Source organism: Myripristis murdjan, chromosome 14, assembly GCF_902150065.1.
Source record: "Myripristis murdjan chromosome 14, fMyrMur1.1, whole genome shotgun sequence".
Lineage (NCBI taxonomy): Eukaryota > Metazoa > Chordata > Actinopteri > Holocentriformes > Holocentridae > Myripristis > Myripristis murdjan.
In genome coordinates this window covers 5,058,574-5,081,960 of record NC_043993.1, presented here as the reverse complement: position 1 = coordinate 5,081,960, position 23,387 = coordinate 5,058,574, and the positions used below count along the sequence as shown (strand labels likewise).

The 23,387-nt window shown below is 42.2% G+C and overlaps 1 protein-coding gene and 1 long non-coding RNA gene across 2 annotated transcripts; one reads left to right on the top strand and one right to left on the bottom strand.

Annotated features, from left to right (window-relative positions):
- The first annotated feature begins 3,402 nt into the window (after positions 1-3,402).
- On the top strand, positions 3,403-5,016 carry LOC115371579 (uncharacterized). Its single transcript, XR_003929378.1, has 2 exons — positions 3,403-4,244; positions 4,755-5,016. It is a non-coding gene; the product is annotated as an uncharacterized LOC115371579 (long non-coding RNA).
- Positions 5,017-5,869: 853 nt separating this feature from the next.
- Positions 5,870-22,110, bottom strand: pgk1 (phosphoglycerate kinase 1). Its single transcript, XM_030068671.1, has 11 exons — positions 21,936-22,110; positions 17,498-17,548; positions 17,248-17,403; positions 16,616-16,760; positions 13,664-13,767; positions 13,000-13,119; positions 11,007-11,121; positions 9,119-9,298; positions 8,162-8,339; positions 7,728-7,826; positions 5,870-6,991 (listed from the first exon to the last, which is right to left on the bottom strand). Exons 1-11 carry the CDS (start codon positions 21,998-22,000, stop codon positions 6,951-6,953), a joined length of 1,254 nt encoding a protein of 417 aa, XP_029924531.1. The 5' UTR covers positions 22,001-22,110; the 3' UTR covers positions 5,870-6,950.
- Positions 22,111-23,387: the final 1,277 nt, after the last annotated feature.

Sequence of the window (23,387 nt, the reverse complement as noted above, 5' to 3'; positions counted from 1 at the left end):
TCCCCGTAGCGTCTGGTTTACTTTTTTCGTCAAGGGATGACCGCCGGTTAACTCACAGGGTCACATCAAATTTCCACTTTTAATTCCTCAGTTTTACCTTTTTTCTGCCGCTTCCTCCCGTTACTCTCCGGTCTTACTCAAGTCCCCGCCGGTAAAACATCTCCAAAACGGGAATGATCACGGTGCTCTTTCTGCGGCACCGGAGCGGACATCGGCTGCGGAGCGGTTCCTTCTTCAAATAAGAAAAAAATAATGACGATAAGAAAGCAAAAAGGAAATAAAAAGTTACGGGTCCTTCGTGGATGCCGATGCCTCTTTTACTCCGTCCAGCAGGGAAAGCGGTTTGTCCTCCGGCGGAAAGTTTGCAGATTTATCCACAGATTTCATATTTAATAAGAAGCGCAGGAAGCTCCCTGTTGTCTGCGCTATGAGAGGAATGCGTAAAAAGTCCGGCCCCTGCGCCTGAAACCCCCCAGTTATTGGAAACTGTAGGGAAAAGTGTGTGTGTGTGTGTGTGTGTGTGTGTGTGTGTGTGTGTGTGTGTGTGTGTGTGTGTGTGTGTGTGTGTGTGTGTGCGTCGCAGGGAAAGCCCTCCCCCTCCACTCCCACATAGGAAGTGAGCCAAGTTAGCGGGCGATTCTGTTGGCTTCTGGGACCGTCGCTCAGTAAATGAACTTAAAAAAAAAAAAAAAAAAAGATGAAGAAAAAGAAGAAAAAGGAGGAGGAGGAGGAGGGGGGGAGAAAAAAGAAAGAAAATGACAAAAGGGCTTTTGTGAGTTTGGAGAGGCTGTAGGAACCTCTGCTGCCTTCAGGTGCCGTCGGAAATGCGTATTCTCAGCTTGGAGGGCTGACAAAGTGGAAAAATCAGACTGATAGTGAAAGAGGTGAAAAGTGGTTTATTATTGTTATATCTGGGTTAATAGATGGCGTATTTCTAATTTCAGCTGTTGGTTAAGAAAGTAACTAATTAAATTTACTTGCGATACTATAATTAGTATTAATTATAGTAACTTTTTTGTGGACTCGAGTGTCTTTTTTTTAAAAGTCAGTAATTTTACATTTCCCTGAGTACATTTTTGCTTGAGTTTGTCTTCACTACGTTATTAATCAGATCCATTACAGAGGACAAACGATCAATGACAGATTGTGGAACCTTTCACAATAAAAGCTCAGCCAGCAAACATGAGCAGACGAACCTGTTTCTACTCTGTTGGTTCGACTTTCATGTCATTTCCACATTTCACAATAAAAGCTGCACCATGAAAAACGGCAGATGGCCGATGGAAGTGAGAACCATTTAGATTCAACTGGCCAAAAATGTGGAATACATGTGCAAAAAATTTGAAAAATATCATCTTATTTCACATGGTCCGTTGAGTCTACAGGGTCCTCACTTCAGTTTTGTGTATTGTCCTAGCCACGTAGATGCTGTTGGGTTTTTTTTTCCTTAGGACAACAATGTTAGAGCACAGGTAGAGCCGAGGCGAGCCGAGCAGATACCACGTGATGGAAAAGGGGCCTCAGATGGAGTTTTGGCTTCAAAAACACTCTCCAAAGTGGATACATTTGAAAACACCGGGTCTGTGTTGTAGTACAACAGTGGAAACGGGGGAAATGTTGAGATGTTGGGTGTCAATGGACAACTTTTCAAAAATCTGACAAAACGCAAATGTGAACGGACAACTGCTGTTTGATTAATACGTTAATCAGATAATCTGCCAAGTGTTATAAAATAATGCCAAATGCTCTTTAGACTGGCAATCTAAAAAAGGCTGCAGTGGTGAAACTGGGGACAATCTATTACATACCAGAGTTCCCATTATAAATCAGAGACACTCACCCAACATGGAGTCACTGACTTCCAGCAGATCTAGGCCCGTCACTGCGTTCTCTGAAATAAAAAAAAAAAACAGACACAAAGAGTTTCAGTCCAAAACTGCACCAGGCACAGCAGCCTGCATGTTACCTGACAGCAGGAGGCTGAAACACGGCAGGAATGTCTAGTGATGTCATTTCAACTTCTTATGAAGTTTGTTTTATTTTATATTTCCAACAAAAAGCACCTGAACAACAAATTATCGTTGACCTTTGACCTGGATAGCAGCAGCTTCCCAGGAGCACCTGAAGGCACAAATTCATGCACCCTCATGTCTGAATTATGGATATAATAATAACAAGAAGCTGAAGAAGAAGAGGGAATTTTATTTGCATAGTGCGTTTTCTAAAATACAACACCTGAATTTGTATTGGCCTGAAAACAACATAAAAACAACATACAAATGTATCCATGTATACATTTAACTTATAAAAAACAACTATGTAAAAGTGTGTGTGTGTATATATATACACAGTGCAGGCCAAAAGTTTGGACACACCTTCACATTCAATGCGTTTTCTTTATTTTCATGACTATTTACATTGTAGATTCTCACTGAAGGAATCAAAACTGTGAATGAACACATGTGGAGTTATGTACTTAACAAAAAAAGGTGAAACAACTGAAAACATGTTTTATATTCTAGTTTCTTCAAAATAGCCACCCTTTGCTCTGATTACTGCTTTGCACACTCTTGGCATTCTCTCCATGAGCTTCAAGAGGTAGTCACCTGAAATGGTTTTCACTTCACAGGTGTGCCTTATCAGGGTTAATTAGTGGAATTTCTTGCTTTATCAATGGGGTTGGGACCATCAGTTGTGTTGTGCAGAAGTCAGGTTACTACACAGCCGACAGCCCTATTGGACAACTGTTAAAATTCATATTATGGCAAGAACCAATCAGCTAACTAAAGAAAAACGAGTGGCCATCATTACTTTAAGAAATGAAGGTCAGTCAGTGCACAAATAAATATATATATGTACATATGTACACACACACATATATATATATATATATATATGTATATATATATATATGTGTGTGTGTGTGTACACATATATATATATATATATATATATATATATATATATATATATGTGTACATATATATACACATGTACATATATACACACACATACATATATATATATAAAGATTTATAAACATTTTTATTACTTATTCTTTTTCCTTAGCTGTTATTTCCTCAAGTTATGCACACACGCATGCACACACACGCCGACTGATGAGATGAATGAGTTCAGTGACTGTGCTGACACTAAATTTCTGAGCTTTTTAATGATATTGATATTACTTTGTTACTTTGAGGGTCTAACCATTCGTATTTGTAGTTTTTACTCTGTTGTTGTATATTCTGGTGATACTGTATCTGTGTACTGTCTCGCCAATAACTCGTCACTTAATTAGAAACACTAAATTGAAGTAAACTGAGAAGCAATTTAGATTAGCGGTGTTATTTCCGACAGTGCATCAAGGCAGCACCGATGCGGCGCTTATAATTGAGCAGCGCACCAGGCGCCACCATGCGGCGGGTACCGGGAACTGCACGGAGGCCTGCGGCTATAAAGCAGCGTCCTTCCCTCAAAGTTTGCGGAGTTTTATTGCCGGTGTGCGGGAAAACGCGGACAGCTGAGCGCCGTCGCGCCGCCGGCCGGCTACCTGCGGACTCACCCAGGAAGGTTTTGGCGCAGTCCGGGAGCCCGATGTGCCGCATCCATCCCGCAACTTCCTCAGCAGTCCACAGCTCCACGGAGATCATGGCTGCTGTTTCCTCAGATCATCTCAGCCTGCATCCACAGCAGAAAACAGCGGAACACTCTGAGCACAGCAGGCCGGAGTGGCAGCACGCTTTTTCAGGGTGCAAAAGTGCGCAAACTGCCGCTGCCGCTCTCAGTTTTTAATTAGTCTGAGCGGATGGCGGCAGGCGGTCACATGTTGTGTTTTATTGTGTGAGTTTGACTGAAGAAAAGTCACAATCCGTGAGAGAGTGAGACACAAAGCATCCTACAGCCCGCCCAGACAAAGCAAGTCTCTCTGGAAAAGTCCAGCTTTTGGTCTTTGTAACACCTTGTGTTTTATTTTGGGGAGCAGCGCGTCCTCCAGGAGGAGAAAACACAGCCTTCAACACGTGTTAACACGCTGCTGCTGCCGCGGCTCCACTCGGGAAAGTTTGTCTGTAACTCCGACGCTACAACACACACACACCTGTCTAACACTCACCTCCTCTTGTTGAGTGATGAAGCCCCACTTCGCCACGCGTAAACACTCAGAGAGGTGAGCGCGACATACTGCACCTCTGCAGGTGAGGGCGGAGCGCGGCCCGTGCTGCCTTCAAGAGCAGCTCAGAAATGTGAGCATCCAGTATGTTTTTTTTTTTTTTTTCTGTTTTTGTCTCGATTTGCAAGTAATAACAAAATGGATTCTGCACTAGAAGGAATTCATGGAGGTGTAGAAAAACATCAAATTTGAACCATTTTTGTTTTTTACGTATCTGCTTTGATATTCCACGTGTGTGAAACACTTTTAAACTTTGTTTTTAAAAGTGTTCTGTAAATAAAGTTTTGCTCACTCACAATACCAAACAATAGCACAGTGCCTTTCCCTGTCGTCAGTGTCATCTTCCTAAAACCCACTGGTTGCGAAAAGTCTTTTTGTTAATCTTGGAGCCGCTCTATGGATTTGTCTACATTCTGTCTTGTTAATTTAAACATTTAAAATTAATTTTATTCCTGTGAAACAAGTTGTAACAAGTCTTCAATAATGCGACCTATAATGAATTTGTAATATATTACAATAGTCCTCCATTCGTGTTGTTCATGGTTAATGTTCTTTTATTACATGTTTCTAACTGTCCCTAAAGGCAGCAGATGAACAGCAACAGACTGAGGGATTATGGGTAGTGGAGTTCATAGCTCCGCAGCAACACTGACTTTCACGTCACTACAACTTCCAGTTTCACAGCAAATGCAGCATTTTGTTGTTTTACTCCCATAACTGAATGTATCGGTTCCTCTGAAGAATCAGACTCATCCTGAAAATGATTCACCCCAAACACCACACCATGTGACAGGACAGTGGACCTACAGCCAGCCTACAGTCAGTGAAGTTATTTATCAAGACTGGAAAAATAACTTGGTACACATTTTCAAGCTTATTCCATAGTTCTGTGCAATGTCCAGTTTTATCCAAGTCTGGAAACCGTCATCTTCTTTCTTCCCCCTATTCACTGTCTCTCTGTGGATCTGCAATCTGTAACAAATAAATGTAATAAAAAAAAAAAAAGCAGACTGGCTAATTGAACAAATTAAATAAGGTATAAAAATGGCTATAATGAACAGAAATCAAATAAAATGACACTTCATGAGTGTGAGTGAAGCAGGAGGCAGTGTGGCTGTTCAAAAACCCCTTCGCTAATGAAAACTAATAAACACACATTTATTTTAGACTGAACCAAACACGGTGCAGTGACTAATGACTGTGCAGCACTGATGAACTGCAACCTGCGCTGGCTGTTTTATGTGTTTTCTAAACCATGATGACCTGGCAACTGAGAAACAGTTCAACTTCAGTGCAGCTGTGACGCAGAGTAAAGATTTCCACTGAAGTACAGTGAACTGTGAGAGTATTTACTGACAACAATGTAGTTAATGAAATATGAAGGGGCAGAGAGATGCTTTTAGTTTGGCCTTGGTGTTTGTGTAACCTGCTGGCTACTGTACACTCTCACTATGCAGCTGATGTTTGGTTTGGAAAAATTTCTTCTGCAAAGTAACAAGTAACTCCAGCCGTCAGATAAATGCAGTGCAGGAAAAAGTATTAAGTGTCACAAATGGTGCCACAACCTCAAACCTGTTCTTCGGTGCAGTGCTTGAGTACATGCACTTTGTTAGTTTCAACTTTGCTGCTGAAACGATTCATCACATCCCTGCAAACCTTTTGGAAACAGTCAGTCAGGAGAGAAACGACTACGAGGCGTTCAGGTTCACACAGACCGTTTTATTGAGGCAAATCTGACCAGATCTGCTCAGATCAGAGTCACTTGTCTCTCCTGAGACTCGCCGAGGAAACGAGCCGCAGGAGATTTCTGTGACACGGAGAGTGACACCGAGCCGAAACTGAGTGTGAAGACACCGAGACACAACCGATAGAAAATATAACGTCTAGGCAGAGGGACGACACACACAACACTGCTCATATACAGTATATTGTAATATACGCTGATGAGGGGGATGGTGCAGCAACATTGCCAGGCTGGCTATACAGTAGTGACACATGTACACACACACACACACACCCCACACACCCACACACACATAAGTGCAAGCGTTGTAGCGCAGGTGGCGCAGATGCCAAATTCCCTTTTAAAGGTGAACGGCTGTTTAGTGACATTTTGGTTTCTCTCGTCTCAACAAAACACCTTCAAACTTGGTCAGCGTATTTTGTACATTATCTCTTCATGTTAAGGTGTTTTTTTCTAGCACAAGCCTTTCCACCCTGATGAGATAGGGAATTCAGGAGGAAACTAACTGGAATGAGCATGTTTTCATTTGAAGATGCTGAGTGCCACTGTAAAATAAATCTCTGTGAGACATTACAATCTAAAAATATCAGTATCAGCCTTCCAAATCCCAAGCTGGGTGACCTGTGATGGAAGAGTGCAGGACAGAGAGAGAGAGAAACCACGTGTCGACAGGATTTCACTGTTTCAGTCGTTAATACAGCTGATCAGCAGGAGATGTGACATCTAGCTGCTGTGTGGCAGCTCTGCAAAACCAAAAAAAGTCTTAAAGGGCCGACCGATCTTGTATTTAGTCTTAAAACGTCTCGCTTCTTAAAACGAGCACAAACTCAAGTACTGAATACAAGAGGGGCAGACTTTTTTTGGCAGTATATAAGAGCCAAGTGTGAAGTGAGGAGGTGGGAGGAGGTTCCAGCAGGGCAGAAGGTGTGTCCAAAGAAAACACACACACACACACACACGCTCACACTCACACAAACTACAGTTACACACACACACACACACACACACACCCTCCTCTCTGGGCTGAAGGGAAGTTTAAACACTGCTCAGGGCATCGACACCAGGCAGGACTTTACCTGCAGAGAGAGAAGACACAAACATCATTAAGCATCATATATGCATCTTTTCTTCTTCTTTTTTTTTTTTTCCATTTTCGTTTTTTGTTGTTCTGTCCACACTAAGCTGGCATTTCTCTTTTTGAAACACTCTCTGATCAGTTTAAATTTGAAAACACTGGTCTGTTGTTGTGGTGTGGACGGGGAAAAGGAGCTTTTTGAAAAAAGTGAGGGCCAGGCACATGGGCCAGCTAACGTTCAAGAGGGGCCTGAGAGCGTTTGGGGGCGTTTCACTGTTTTGGAAAATGCTTTGAAAACGTTGGTGTGGTGAAGTGTGGCTTTTTCAAACCCCACCTGGCTAAGTCACAGATCCTTGAAGTGATAATATGAAATATTTTACTAAAAAAAGCATTGTTATTTTTCATCTTTCATCTGCATTTGGGATGAACAAGAGAAATTTGCCCCATGAAGAAATGGTGAAGGTGCTGCTGGTGCTCCATGACCATGTGGGATACTGACTTGGCCAAATTTCCGTCAACCTGCTGATTTTCATCCGACCAGTGAGCTGACAGCTCCCTCACGGCTTCCGCTGATACATTTTGTTTTGTTTGAATTTTTTTGCGGTGGGAAATCAGGTGTACAGCTGCAGCTGTGAAAACAAACTTCATGCAGCTGCTCTCCGCTCTGCTCCCATCAGCCACAGCGCTGCAGAGCCTTAGACAATAAAATCAAGTTTTAGATAAAATGCATTACTCACCCTCCAGCAGCTCCAGGCTGGCTCCGCCTCCTGTGCTCACGTGGCTCACCTTGTCTTCTGTGTTCCACTTGGCACAGCAGGTGGCAGTGTCGCCCCCACCTGGACAACACGGGTGCGCACACACACACACACACACACACACACACACACACACACACACACAGAGATACATGACTAAAGGTGTACAAGTTGTAATGATTGACTGTACTGATGCATCAGTTATCAAGTCTGCTGACTCAGCAGTTGTTACAAAAAGGAAATATTGTTCTTAAATTGAACTGCCAATGAATGGACGGTGGCTCTCACACGGTGCAGGGGAAGAAGTACAAGTTCTCTAGGACAGATACAGCCAAAGACAGACTGACAGACAGCAAGAGTAAAGAAGAAAGAGAGGGAGAAAAAAAGGGGAACAGCCTCCATCTCTGATTTCTCACCAATGATTGTGATGCAGCCCTTCTTGGTCACCTCCACCACCTTGTCCATCAGGTTCTTGGTGCCGCGGGAGAAGTTGTCCCACTCGAACACGCCGACGGGGCCGTTCCACACGATCTGCTTGGCCCGCTCCACGGCCGCGGCGTAGGCCTTCGAGCTCTCTGGTCCACAGTCCAAACCCTGAGCGGGACAGAGAACCACAGAGAGAGCGCATGTTCAGGGCATCTGCAGGCTCTGGAAAATCTAACCTAAAGTCTCTCTCCACTCAGAAATATGTTTTTCTTATGTTTCTGATGTTATGTCTCACCTTGACTACACTGACTTGTATCACCGTAACGTTTGTCACAAGAGAAGTGTTTTAACAATTGTAAAAAACTTCTAGATATGTAATACTGATGAACAGATTTTATCTTTAGGGTCTTTTTAGGAGCTTATTAATGATTGGAGAAGAATTTTAAATTCTCCCTGGAGCTGGACTTACAGCTAAATCAACATTCAAAATACGGAGGAAAAAGCTGCGTGAGTACAGATCATTTCAAACCAATCATAATGTCACTAATAAATGTTCTGAAACTACAAATGAGCTCAGTTTGGAAAACTACAGGACAGCAGGAAATTACATTAGGGGACTCAGTGTTCATCTAAGTGGATTAAAGCAACACCAATTAAGGCCTTATTTTTAGATTAATAAATTGAATGCCTTCTAAGACTTTTTGAGTATCTGTAGAATCCATGCAAAACATCAAGAGATTCCTAAAAAACTCAAAACATTTCTTGCATGTTTTGATAGAGTTAATCCAGGACACAGAATTCAGCCATATTGATGTAATTTTTCTGGTTTGTAGATGCATCATCAGAAGTGTGATTTTAAAAATAAAAGCGGTCAGGGAGTTGGATCCTTGTGAGGAGACAAGCTTCTGTCCCATCGCCCTCACAGCCTGCAGGGTTTCTGCACTCACCATCCAGCCGGCGGGGATGCCAGCGGCCACGGTGGCCGTGCCGGTGGTGGCTTTCTCATCGAACTTGTCAGCAGTGACGAAGTCGACGGGCAGGGTGATCTTGACGCCGTTCTTCTCGGCCTTGGCCATCAGGTCCTTGACGATGCCAGCACCCTCCTCATCGTACAGTGAGGTGCCGATCTGAGGAGAGGAGACAGAGGACGGTGTCAGGATGGCAGGATTTTACAAACTAATCAAACCTGGAGCAAAACTGCACTGCAAAAAGAGAATGCTACAAGAGAAACATCGAAACTACAACTGAACGACTCACTTCACATATCTGAGAAGTAAACCGTAATTTCAGCAGTTTATTTAAGGTGACTCAGCAGTTTTGTTTTTTTTTCTTTCAAAATAATGGAGATTTATCCTTTAAATTCACAATTCATACACAAACAGAAGCATTTTTGACGGCATCTACCTTAAATAACTCTCAGCTCAGCTCTCTGTCATCAGCCACCAGTGAAAACAATGCCGGGGGTTCCTCCAGCGGATTACAAGCCTGCTGGGCTACCGGGCCCCGCTGGCCCCCCACCGGGCCACAATATCACAAGAAATTGTATTGTAAGCGTGTGCAGGTGCTGCAGAATCTGCGCATTTCCCAAACAACGACCGTGGGTCCCTGAATGCAGCACATCATCAGGTCTCCTAATGTCAAATTGTTTCTTTTGTTTGTCTCGCAGGTCGCCTTTTCCACCTCGGCACCGCGTTTGGTTCACTGACATCGATGGGGAGGATTAGATGCTGAAGTGCCCCCATTGTTAAAACTCCACTGTCAAACCACTGTTTCAAGAACGGGATTATTCACAGTCACAGCGGGAAATCAGTGCAGCGGCTGTTTTCCTGCTGTTGTTTTATTGCTTTAGAATGAATGGAAGTCAATCAGCAGAGCCACCATTCACCTCCATTCATTTTACATCATTAAAGGTTAAACATCTGAAATCATTTAATAAGGGCTTTGAAATGATGATAGTGTAATCTCTCTGTCATTTCACTGAATGCTACTCCTGAAATAGTAGTTTTCGTACATGAAATAGTAGTTTTCGTACTGAAATAGTAGTTTTCGTACAACTCGACTCGGCAGTTTATGTAATTTCCACAGCCTCAAATGGCAGCAAAAGGTAACTTTTTAAGCCTATAAAACACAGAAATCCTGTAATGTTTACCAAGCCGGCCGGCCTGTGAAACCAGACAGACCAGAGAGGAAAAAAAGATGTAATATGAAAATATAAACTGAATATACTGAGTATTCTTTAAAATCCACTCTTTTGAAATTGTTTTTTGGCCGGGGGGCAAAGTCAGGTTATCAGTGTGCTTCCCTTTCTCCACCCCAACACAAACACAATGCAGTTTCACAAGCCAGCGTTCAACAGCACGTCTGACAGCCAGATTACAAAAGCATGTTAGCGTAAGAGGTGAAGACAAAGAAATTCTCAAACAGCAGAAATGAAATGGTTTTCTCTGATATCGGTGTATTTCTAACAGCCTTTTTTTCACTCCAACATGAAAAAAGGTTCCTGGGAGATTTGGGGTGAGAACTGGGGCTGCTGATGTCTGTAAGTATATTAGAGAACATGTATTTTGACCGACATGACTAATGCATGACGGGGAATGATGTGAAGATTCAGGCTTACTCTTAAAAAATGCTTGATGGCAGAAAATTTAAATCAAATCATGTCATTTTTGATCGTGAGATATTCATTTTTAACAAAACGACAGCACTTTTTGTTTTAGAGCTAATGATGGATGAACTTTAAAATTTCTGGCCTTAGACTGTACAGCATTTTAGAATGATGACGTCACTTTCACATCAACTCCTCTGTGTCATCTCCTTCCTCCTCCTCCTCCTCACCTCCATGTTGTTGAGGACCTTGAGGAAGGTGAAGGCCATGCCGCCTCCGATGATCATCTCGTTGACTTTATCCAGCATGTTGTTGATCAGCTGGATCTTATCTTTCACCTTCGCACTGAAATAACAAAAAAAAAAAAAGAATTTGGGCGACAGGTTTTAAAAAGGAAACCAGTGCATTTGAAGTTAGTTTTCAAAAATATTACTGCATTATTTATTCCACAAATCCACAAATTTTTAAGGATTTTCGAGACCCGTGGTTAACCGTGATACATAGATGATAAAGACATTCAGTCAGAGCATAATAAATATACACGGTCATCCTGCATGCTTCACACACACACACACACACACACACCTCAATGTATTTTATTGCTGTCTAATGAACACGCTGCAGCTTTTCATCCACTACAGGTTAGTTTATCATTAGACGCTGACGGTCGATGTCCTTGGTTTCAGGCAGTGGGGAGTACCGGCTGGCCAAAACGTTGTGATTGGCTGCGCTGCTCAACACCTGTGTCTGTGTGTGTGTGTGTGTGAGACAGTTGCACAACACAGTGGCTCCAGTGGACTCTGACTGGGGGCCGACGTCCACATGCAGCCAACAGCCTGGTGAAGTTGAGTGTGTGTTAAGTGTTTCCTCTGTGTTTCAGAGCTGCGGCTCATCTTTATTTTATTGTAAATTTATCTATTATTTTTTTCAATCGGTCCATTATTCATTTAGTGTAGAGAGAGTTAAAAATACAGCGACAACCTCATGGGGAGTTAGCAGATCCTAAAGTGAAGTCTGCAAATTGCTTCCCTAGTCTGTCCAGCTGCCCAAAAAAATCCAAAATATTAAATTTACAATGATATGAACACAAAAAAAGATGCTCTGATGCAGAGCAACTTATGAGCCCGAGTCAAGAAAAAGCAGACACACAAGTGGGCACACAACACAAGAGGAACAATTCTTGTGTACAAGATAATATTCATAAGGACTTTTTTTTTCAATATTGCCATGTATCACGATATGAGTCATGCAAAATCATGTCTAATAATAATAATATTCTTCGCATTGAACTGGATGGTATTGTTAGTTGTGATGTCTAACCAAACTCAAAAACTTTCAAATAATACTGCTTAAAGTGTTTCCTGTCTAATTTTGGCCATGTGTGCCTGTGCATGTTGTATGTGAGAGACAGCTCATTAATATATAATTAATATATATTAATTGGACCCCTGCTCCACATCTGTGTTACAGTGGCTGAACATGTTAGTCATCGCTGCATAAACCTGAGCCCTGGCCCAGTGTCTCATCCCTCTGTTGGTTTTAGAGCGGGACAGTGAAGAATGTCCTGTCACACCACAGATTACATAATGAGCTTATGGTCTCTATTCCTGGATGGTCACCTGGGTATTTTACAGCTGAGGCCTCAGAGCACCGGGCCACGAACACGACACCTGACCAGCAGGAGAGCGAGACCGGATCACAGCATGCACACGAGTCAGGCCTGGACGCTGCAGGAAACCGTCTGCTTGCATCAACGGGCCGTAATTATTCTATCCATGTCAAATTAGTAATTTTACCGAAATTGTGATCCCTCTGTGCAGTATCTGTGAGACGGCTGGCAGCCTTGGTATTGTTAGTGCTCGGCTTCTCTAAATTAATTCTGAATTTCGCATAGAAAAAGAAAAAAGAAAAAACAGTGCTTCGTAGAACTTAACTTTTTAGGTTAAAAGTTTTCCTTTTGTTTTACTGAAGAGGTTAAATCAGCCTCACACGTTACCAGAAAACAGTTTATCTCCGTTTGCTGTGGAAGAACAGCAACTTCTTCCTGTTTTGTGCCATAAAGTAATTCAGCAGATTTTCCGACAAATCACATCCCACATCACATTTGTTTATTGTAATTTTATCACTCAAACCTAATGTGGCAACAATGTATTAATGATAAAATGCCACATGTCGCTCCTTTAGCTCTCTCAAAAGGTTACAGGAGGAACAGGTGGTTCTCACCCTCCGAGGATGGCCAGGAACGGCCTCTGTGGTTTCTCCAGAGCCATGGCAAAGTAATCCAGCTCCTTCTTCATCAGGAAACCAGCGGCCTTCTGGGGCAGATTCACTCCGACCATGGAGCTGAGGCAGAGGAAGAGGAGGAGGAGGAGGAGGAAAAAGGAAGAAGATATGTGTCAGGAACAATGAGATAAGAGAGGGGAGCAGGAATACGAGGACAAGGAGCAGAAAAGCAGGAGAGGAAGGTTAAGTAGTGAGCTAAGGTTTTTGATTAGTGTTAATTTTCCAGCAGGATGTTTCAACAAAGAAATCTGGACTAACATGATGTTTGTTTTGAAAAGATGATCACCTCAGGACAGCTCTGTCTGAAAAGCTCAGCCTGTTAATTGCCTTATGCAGGAATGAATTAAGTTGCTTTGTATTTGTACCGTATTGCAATTCTTAAATAAATGCACACTGGTATCAGTAATGGTTGTTATGCCTGTGGAGATTTCAGTTATTGGTCTCAAAAAACAAACGATACAAAATCATCTGTGACTGTTCTTAATGCATCTACGGTCCCGATGATGACAGAGCTACGTACGAGATGCAGGTCCAATATTTCTATCAGGTATCATGAACCCAAGGCAATCAACATCCTACCCAGAACCCCCTGCTTCGTTCTCACCTGTGGGCCCTGTGTGCAGTGCCGAAGGCGTCGTTGACATAAATGTCGCCGAGTTTGGACAGAGACGCCCTGAAGGCATCGATCTGCTCCTGGGAGGCCTTGGTCTGAGGAAGAGGAGGGTGAAAGAGGACAGGAAGGAAGCAGAGAAGAAGACATGATCACTCCATAAGTCTGTGTTTCACCTCTGGCTGACCTGAACCCTACCATAGCCCCTCATCGTGCTTCAGAGAGGAACTCTTATTGACACAAAGAATAATAGTGTGATTGTATTATCTTGGCTTGCAGGGTCAAACACAAATTCAGTACGTGTCCTGTTCGCAGCAACGTGCTGCCTATTGTCTTCATAGCTGGTGATATGAGGCAGGAAATATGCAAGAATAAATAAAAAGGTAACAAAAAAGATTCCACTGTTCATGTTCATGCTGCTGAGGAAGCATAATGTAGACTTTACTGTGGGTGTGATGAGCCAAAATGTTCAGAGATGTGTGTGTCTGGCCTTTACAGTGGGTTCATTACTAAACTGCAGTAAGTCAGAGTGTGTGTGTGTGTGTGTGTGTGGGTGAGTGTGCTAGTGATCAGGTTCCTGTTGCACTTAAGCAGGCAAAGGTTGTGACTGTTTGACTGGAGGGCAGAGAAAGGTCAAGACAGATCTTTAGTGTCCTGCCCAAATGTCAAGCATGAGTGCTAGCATTATCATTAGCAGAATCTAAATGCCCCCTGTCTATCTATATAGACGATATATGATGTTGTATTAAATGTCCCCTGTTTACATGTTACTGTATGGAGAATCAGGGAAATACTCCAAATCCCCAGTATTATGTAAATATAATCTTAGTAGTTTTCAATCCAAAGGTTATTTTAGGAGTTCCAGTACACCTTTTCTACGCCCGTCAAGTGCCCAAAATGTACGAGCAGAGCATTGTGAAGCGTTCGCAGTAAGAAATCACAGCTTCCACCTGGATTCACCTGCTCAGTCTGTTTCACAGAGTCAGAACGTTTTGTCCTGGTTTGGCCTCTGGCAGCAGTTTGGGTCAACTGTTGGATGTAATTTATCAATATATATATATATTCAGGTGTGTGACGCTGCTGGATTTTGCACCGCTTGCTGCAGACAAATCTCTCTGCTCCACAAAGCAAATTTTCCTTTATTGACACCAAAGTCCATTCCAAAAATCCTATCATTAAGAGTCTGAACTTTGAAATAACCTTACCATAAGACGAAGCATCAGGTACGGACAATCGATGAATAAAACAAAAAAGAAGAAAAGCCTGTAGCCATCTAGGTAACCAGACTTTATTTATGACATTATAAAAAGGTCATCCTCATTCATCCATTTTCCAAAGCACTTATTGGTAAGGGTCACGGGGGGCGCTGGAGCTCAGTGCTCACGGGGCAGAGGGCAGGGAAACAGCCTGGACAGAACATACAAACTCCACACAGAAAGGGTGGCTGGAAATCAACCTTCTTGCTGTGAGGTGACAGCACCAACCACTGTGCCATCTTGCTGCCTGTTATCAATAATTTCAATAATCGACTAGAGCTATTCTTGCTGTTATTAGGATACCATTTGTCTAAAAATGGTGGTGTTCTGGCTCCACCCACTGACATTTAAATCAACCAATTACATCTACCTCTGAGAAATGTTTGTAGAGCTGAGACTCCAGTCTGATAAAGGTCACTACCCAGTACAGTACTGCACTACTGTAGAGCCCACACACACACACACACACACACACACACACACAGGCTGCATACCAGCAAGGCCTCTCGGGACAGGAAAAGCAACACGACCCAGCAGCCTTCAGACAAAATGTCAGCAGGTCAGAGCTTCACTTCATGTAGTTTACGTGAACAACACTGACCCAGGATCTGCTGTCAGACCACAAGAGCTACGTATACCTCATTTCTTTCAGAGAGAATCTGCTCTCTGGTCAGCGATTTTTCCCTGAGGTACTGACCTTCCATCAGCATGCTTATTGAAAAGAAACAAACAAAAAAAAGATATCTGATAAATGTGGGCCTTTGAAAACTTGAATTCAATGCTGAGTTTTATAAACCTGGAGTATTTTCACAAAATGTGGTCTGGAGTCTTAACTTCAGCATCTCTTGAAGGCAGATGGTGCACAGAAGAAATATGTTAAAGAGGGAGGAGCAGGAGAATTTTTGTATTTAAAGAGTATTCATTTTATAAAAATATGATTGGAGAAAAGGAAAACTGTCTTAGTGAGGCTGGAATTAGCAAAATGTGTTGGATTTTTACTTGATTAATAACTCAGAACTGAAAATTATAATCATAATCATAATCATTTCATCTGATTTATATACTATATACTGTATTTTATAATCATTTCAACTAATTGTTTCAGCTGGTAGGTGCTACTTTGGATGGAGAGGCTTTGGAGATCAGACCGGCCGTCTGCAGTGACTCTGCAGCTCAGCTGATGCTGACATCATCAGAAGGTGACGCAGCAGCTTCAGCCGGACTCTGCAGGGACACTGCAGCTGCAGCTGAGCCAACTGTGAGTTTCTCTGCAGCTGACCCATTTAGTCAGAGCAAGACATGCATGAGCTTGTCTCCCAACTGAGTCTCCATGTAAAAAAATGACACTAATGTGATGCTCTTGTTAAGATGCTAATACAGTCACACAGACACCACTGTCACCAGTTTAGGTTTAACTTTCCCAAAAGTATTTCTAAAACCAGCTTTTTTTTACATTGACTTAAGGAGCCCTACTTAGTTTCTATTTCAAGATTTCAAATTTGTTTTTCAAGCTACACGTCAGCAACTTTTTAAAGTCATTTCTGTCTGGCTGTGGAGTTTTTTTTTTGGAATATTAATAGAAATCAAACAAGTCCTCTCTGACTGCTAACCCCACAGAAATCTTTCTACTGTGTCCTCCGTCACGACACATGTTTGACAGTGTTTTTCCCCAGTGGAAGTTTCCACCCACCTTGTTTCCAGCGGCGTCTTTGCCTTTTCCCTCCTCGGCGACATGGAAGCGAAGGTTCTCCAGCAGGATGACAGATCCAGCAGCGGGGTTGGCACAGGCCGCCTCCACCTCGGGACCCACACAGTCCTTCAGGAAGGTCACATCCCTGGGAAGGGTTTACAGTTTAACCGTACGCCAACCCAATAATTAAAATGTGAGGAGGATGAAATGCCTGAATAGGGTTCTGCAAATAATCACAGGCATTTTGTGCCCATGCATGTCATATTTCATAGGCATTTTATAAACTTTCAAGGGCATTTCTAACCTTAACCCTTGTTTCCCTACTGTTGATATATATCATGATATGATCTGTATGCAAAAAATGTCAAACAATCAAATTAAACGTCATAACAAAAACAAACAAAACAATTAAAATTTCAAATAATAATCTTAAAATGTTTCATCCCTGATTTTTAAAATATTTATAATCACCCAGGTGTAGTCTCTTTTGCTCAAAAATGTAACTTTTCCACTTCTCTTTGTTTTCTTAATCACTGCATTTCATCACTTCCCTTCTGTATGTTGTGGCTGGTGCAGAATGAGCTGAACTAGATTCCGGAGAAAAGGAAGAAATGGCCATTTCATCGACTCACTTGCCCAGCAGGGTTTTGAGCTCAGCGGCGACAGGCTCCAGGGAGTATTTGTCAGGCATGGGGGTTCCATCAGGACGTCCCAGGTGGCTCATGAGCACAACAGCCTTGGCCCCGTGGTCCAGGCAGTGTTTGATGCTGGGGACGGCTGCCTTGATCCTGACAAACAACCAACACAACAGTTTCGATATGCTTTCCATTCATACACCAACCCTTCTTCTCTTTCAAATAAGCACAAGAGCACAAGCTTTACCTCTGGTTGTTCGTGATGTGCTTGTCCTTCATTGGCACGTTGAAGTCGACCCTGCAAGACACAAACAAACAAACAAACATTTAGCAGAGAAGCAACAACAGACAAATAAAAGCAATTTGCCTAAGATTAAACATGACATAGAGTTACATGGCAACATGGAAAGGGAAGTTTCAACAAATAAAACTGATCGAGATGTCAGATGTGTTTTCATAGATGAACCACAAGCAACTCCATTATACTGATTTTTGAATTGGGCATGTTCACTGTTTTTTCCCAGTATTTAAAAAGGCCAAACTGAGCAGATCAGATTATCAGCCCTCAATCTGTCTTGACCACTGATTTCCTACATTTCCCAGTGTGCCTTTCAACAACCCTAAGAGAATGGGACTGAACCATTCACCTCGAGGGGAGAGAGAGAGAGACACACACACACATACACACACACACACACACACACACACAAACAAACAAATGGATGACATTCCCTCTGGTGGTCTGTCCCTCTGTCAGTTTCTGTTACTGACAGATGTGATTGACTGCTGCACATTGAGCAGATTTCACTACTAATCCTCACAAGGCCTGTATGTGCATATCTATCTATCTATCTATCTATCTATCTACCTACCTACCTACCTACCTAGGTATCTGTTTATCAGTTTATCTACCTACCCACCAACCCGTTACTCTTGCAAAGATATCAGGGAATGTAAACCTTGGCAGACAAAATGATAACATCATCTTCATCACAGAAATATTAATTGATTAACTTGGTAATGGCTTTTCTCTTCAAAACGTTAACTAAAACATGCAGCATTGGCATTAGAGAGATGAATTCTCCATATGCACTGTGTATGGCTCTTAGTTTTCACCCTGACCCTCTTTTGAGTCATCTAAATCTCAGCTGACTGACTACAGAGAGAGACCCTGAGGAGGAAAACACAGCAGACAGGACAAAATGAGACAAATTACCTACAGCACATGTAACATAACATGCGCCACTGGGCAGAGTCTGAAATTAAAACCTAACTGGAGTCGGATGACAGGAAAATTTGTCTTTGGCAGATTACTCAGTAAAGGTCCCTGCCACACTGGCTGGTAACTCCAAGACAGTCACATCAGAAACATCTTGGGCATATATCATCTTAAGTCTTTTCTTGTTCTGAAGCTTTGTCTCTATGGGCCACTACACATCAATTACAATTCTGTGTTAAAGTCCCATGTGTACTATGTATGTGTACTGATAAGTGATCAAAATTTAAACTGTAACTCTAAATCCACTGTTTTCTTTAGTGATTCTATCAACTAATTATAGGCATGAAAACGGGCATGGTAACATATTTCTATTTTTTTAAGGACATAAATTATTCCTTGCCTGTGAAGATTAAGCCTGGCAGATAATTTTATTTCCTTTAATTTTTTTTATCCTGGGGCAGCTGAGACAAAAACAAAGATTCAGAGAGGTTTGCCATGAGGTAAATACTTTGATTCACAGGACCTTTTAGCAACTGTTTTGCTCTACACTCCTGCTCATCCCACCAACACACACACACACTCACACAGCCATGCAGCGATGCACGTCAGCTGCATGAGAACATGTTGCATCCCTTGTACGCCAGTCCATTACGTAATACTGCCCGCCCCTCCCCCTCCTGCTTTTTTCTCCTGCAAGGGACTTGATGCTCTGAGGCACAAGACCAGCCGGCACGAGCCTCAACTGCTCACGCACTCACTCACACACACATACACACACATACCCACGCACACATGCATGCACACCACCCGGTGCCATAATGACACCCATCTATTGTCTAAGTCTAAAACCTGACAGTCAGCAGTTCAGTGGCTAATGCCAGAACGGCGCTGGGCAGAGGAGAGGGAGAGGTTGCATAACAGCCGTGCTGCAGCAGAGCAGGACGGCAGTAATGGTGTCAAAACACAGTCAAACCACTGGTCTACATTTGCAAAAATCACCTGCTCTTACTTTTACTCTTGTCATGGGTAGCCCTGCAGTCTGTTTGGGGGTTTGACCCATTGACTGTAGCTTTAGATCAACAACAATCTCATTAATGGAGTTGAACATTAGTGGGCGGGGCCAAAGAAAGAGGCACTAGATGGCAGACTTGAAGGGCAAAGAAGGAACGCAATATAAAACATACATGGAGAAGACTTCCTCAGTAACTTTATAATTCATTCAGGACCATGACTTTGATCATGTATGCTCTTAAGTGCGGTGTGGTCTAAAGTACTGTAGCGCCAGATGGTACAAGAGTTGGACCAATACTTTAAAATCTAAATTGCTTCACCAAATCAAAATCTGTTCAAAGATTGTAGGGCAACCTCTTAATGAATCTGCCTACCATGACAACATAGCAAAGCTGGACAATAACTATGTCTCTGAAACCCAACCATATTCTGAACAGTGAACATGTACAACTACCATCAAATCAGAGATGCAAGGTTCTACGTTTCATTAGGCTCTGTCTGAAACACTCTTTTGTGTATCAGTCAATCCTAGATTGTCCTCAGTGGTTGTAATGTTATGTAAATGTATGCATTTTTCGTTTCTTGTCCCAATTTCTTTTTTGTTATGTGCTGTTATAAATGGAGCTGATGCTGCTGCATGGAAAATTTCAGCGCTGACTGACAATCAAGTGTAAATCAATCAATCACTCAATGAATCAGTAAATCACTGGTGGACACTCAGCATCTTACCTAGCTTACCTCCTGCAGGTAGCTATGACTAATATGGCTAGTTTGAACTGGGAAGGTCAGCCTCTGACAAGTGTTTTTATTGCTAAAACCTCAATGCACTGAAGGAACATTGCTTTAAGTAATGCAATGAAGTTCAGGTCGGTGCTATTTTGTCCTCTGGCTGCTGTATAGATTGTGTTCAGCTCTGCTCTGTTTCTACAGCAACGTCATGCCTCTTAATATCCTAATCACACCACCTCTCCTCCTCCTCTCTCTCTCTCTCTCAATCTAAAGTTGGGAGGTGAATGAAAACATAGAGCTGGCGTGCTGTGGCAGGCCCGGGGAGTGTGAGATGTGGTGTTAGAAACAGTCTGAAGCGCATTACCTCCACTGCTCTTTAGCAAAATCAAGATGAAGTGGACCTGACCTTTAACGATAAGGGGCCTGAACCTTGTCCTATACCATGTGGTGTTGCATCACTGGGGTGGGAGCACACAGAGCCCTCTGACATTTTGCAAAGAGGGTGTCAGGTTCACTTCATGTGCACTTCAGACTCCACCAGCCACTAGAGTCTGCCCAGATCTGCACCCTGCTTTAAAGCATCAGAAAAACTGGCATGGCCATTTTAAGTCTCTTGACCTCTGACCTCCAGATATCTGAATGAAAATTAGTTTTGTGGACACCCACGGCTCTCCTCTTTGCAGACAGGCCCACCTTATGCCAATTCCATGCAGTTTGGACTGCAAACCATGCAGCAAAAATGTGCTCTGGCCTATTGTGAAATAGTGTATATGTGCATACTTCACACAAACGGTCTTGGAGTTTCAGAAATTGGGTTTGACTGGAGAGCTGAGACTGTTGTGGATTCAGTGAGGCCAATTTTATTCATGTGTGATGCAGCTTGTCCACATGGTAGCCATTTCATTATAAGATAATTTTTTTGCAACTTGATGTCACTGTATAAAATTACCTATTGTGTCCTCTAGGATAATCACAGCCCCATGAAACTTTACATCCACAAACTAGAGGAGAATTCGAATTACAATACTTGAGGAATAACAATACCTAAGAATCGCAATAATTATCGAATTGGCACCCGAGTATCCTGATAGTATCGAATCAGAAGAGAAGCATATCATCCGAGTCTGCATGGCATCTCACATTTTAAAGTCATAATCACTTTTCTCATTAACTGTAATGAGAGTAATATACAATAAAAGTCGATTATAACACGCTGCAGGGTGGCCTTGTGCTTAGAGACAAGCTGGGACCAAGGCCTAACCTGCTGAAGTGCCTTTGAGCAAGGCGTTGAACCCTATAAGCATTTGCCTGCTGATCCTCAGCGTAGCGTCACATTATCGGGATTAAAATTGCGATCCATATATTTGGGGATGGACTGACTAGACTGAGTTTATTATGCTTTTGAAATCAGAATCTTGATGAAATTACAGTTCTTCTTGGATGTCGGGTGCATCCATGCAGCATCTTCTCACCGGCACGTATCGTGGATGAAAACGTGACACGGAAACAAGTTCAGTTCCTGTCTGAATTACATCAGTACGCTGTTAACCAAGACATACAGCCATCACATGTTTTTTTGAATAACGTTTTAAAGCACAAACAGACCTCTTTTTTCGGTGGCAGGTCGGTTTATGTCGCCACTCCAAATGTCAAGTTAGCTAACCAAATATGTGTTGATGGCAGCCCGGGCCGGTTGGTCTGTAATTACAAGGCGGCGCACACTCACCTCATGATGACCCGCTTCCCCTTGACGTCCAACTTGTCCAGGGTGAGTTTGTTAGACAGAGACATTTTGACGGTTTTGTTTGAGTTTTAATTTTCGTGGCTGTGTCTGTACTTCCTGTGCCTTACACCTCTGCTCGCCTGCTGGGAAGCTCCCGAATGTCCGTGACCTCAGCGAGACCGGGAGGCAGTGCGAGGGGGCGGGGCAGAACACACCCCTCCGAAGCTGATTGGTTGAGCCACGACAAGGACGCTGTGCGCACTGCGGTTTGGTTTGGTCCAGGTCGCTGTCTGTTAATGACGTCGACATCCTGCCCCCAGCGCTCATGCTGCATTCGTTGAAACTCGTAATTTTACAAAATGTAAGAGATAGATAGATAGATAGATAGATAGATAGATAGATAGATAGATAGATAGATAGATAGATAGATAGATTCACCAGCCAGCGAGCGATTGCAATCATATAGGGTAATAAATATATAACTAATTTATATAACAATATTTATAGGCAGCGCCGAATGTTGTAGGCTCAAGCAAACATGTTGGCAAGAAAATTCCTCATGTGCTCAGATAATGTTCAGATACAGTAAGAATGTCTCTGAAGGGCATACTCCACTCTTCTATATACTGCCCCCTTGTGGGCCACGTTTAAAAAGAAAATCTGAGAAATCTGAGGTACACATTTATTTGTAGCCTGAATGATTTTCAGCGTGCCACTATCATCCTGCTGTCAAATCCTAGTTTTAGTGCTGTGTGATACCAGTCTCTGGTATCTGCAGAGACATTGGTATGGCTGCCTTTTAGAAAGTTGCCAATTTTTTTTTTTTTTTTTTTTTTTTAACTGTATGTATTGTATTTTGTATTTTTCTTGTGTTGTATGTTGTTTTTTTTTGTTTGTTTGTTTGTTTGTTTTTCAAATGGACTCTGAAACCCTGAGTGTAAGGTATTTGAAATATTTCATAAATGTAGAATATTTGTGATAACACCTAATTAACCACTTTGCATATCAATACTGGGACATTGTGCAGATTCAAATTGTTTGAAAAAAAATAAATAAAATAGTTATACGAGAAGACCTGCAACACCACATAATTACCAATAGGTGATAATCTCCTGTTCCTGTAAAAATGCTTGGTCATGATGCCTAAGTTTTAATATGTTCTATCATAGGTAAGGCAGAATGAAGAGAAACAAAGTGTATAAAAGGGATCACAGCTGATAAAATTAAGAGCCAGATATTCCTAAATGATGTAAGTGTTTTGTGGATAATTAAATGAAAGCATTTATTCCAACTCCTAGCTTTTTCTTACATTTTAAAAGAATGGTGAGCACATATAGAGGATTTATGTCTTTCGATACAAAAAGAGAAACAAATGGTGCAGGATGAGGTAATCTTGCTACTAATGTTTAGTCTTTCAAGGGTTGGAATCCAATAGTTTTTATATATTTTTATACG

Coding starts and splice junctions, on each gene's coding strand:
- pgk1 (XM_030068671.1), bottom strand. CDS start 22,000: ATGTCTCTGTCTAACAAACTCACCCTGGACAAGTTGGACGTCAAGGGG. Junction 13,768..16,615: donor AAGACGCCGCTGGAAACAAG/GTGGGTGGAAAC, acceptor CCTCTTCCTCAG/ACCAAGGCCTCCCAGGAGCA. Junction 9,299..11,006: donor AGGTCCTCAACAACATGGAG/GTGAGGAGGAGG, acceptor TCCTCTCCTCAG/ATCGGCACCTCACTGTACGA.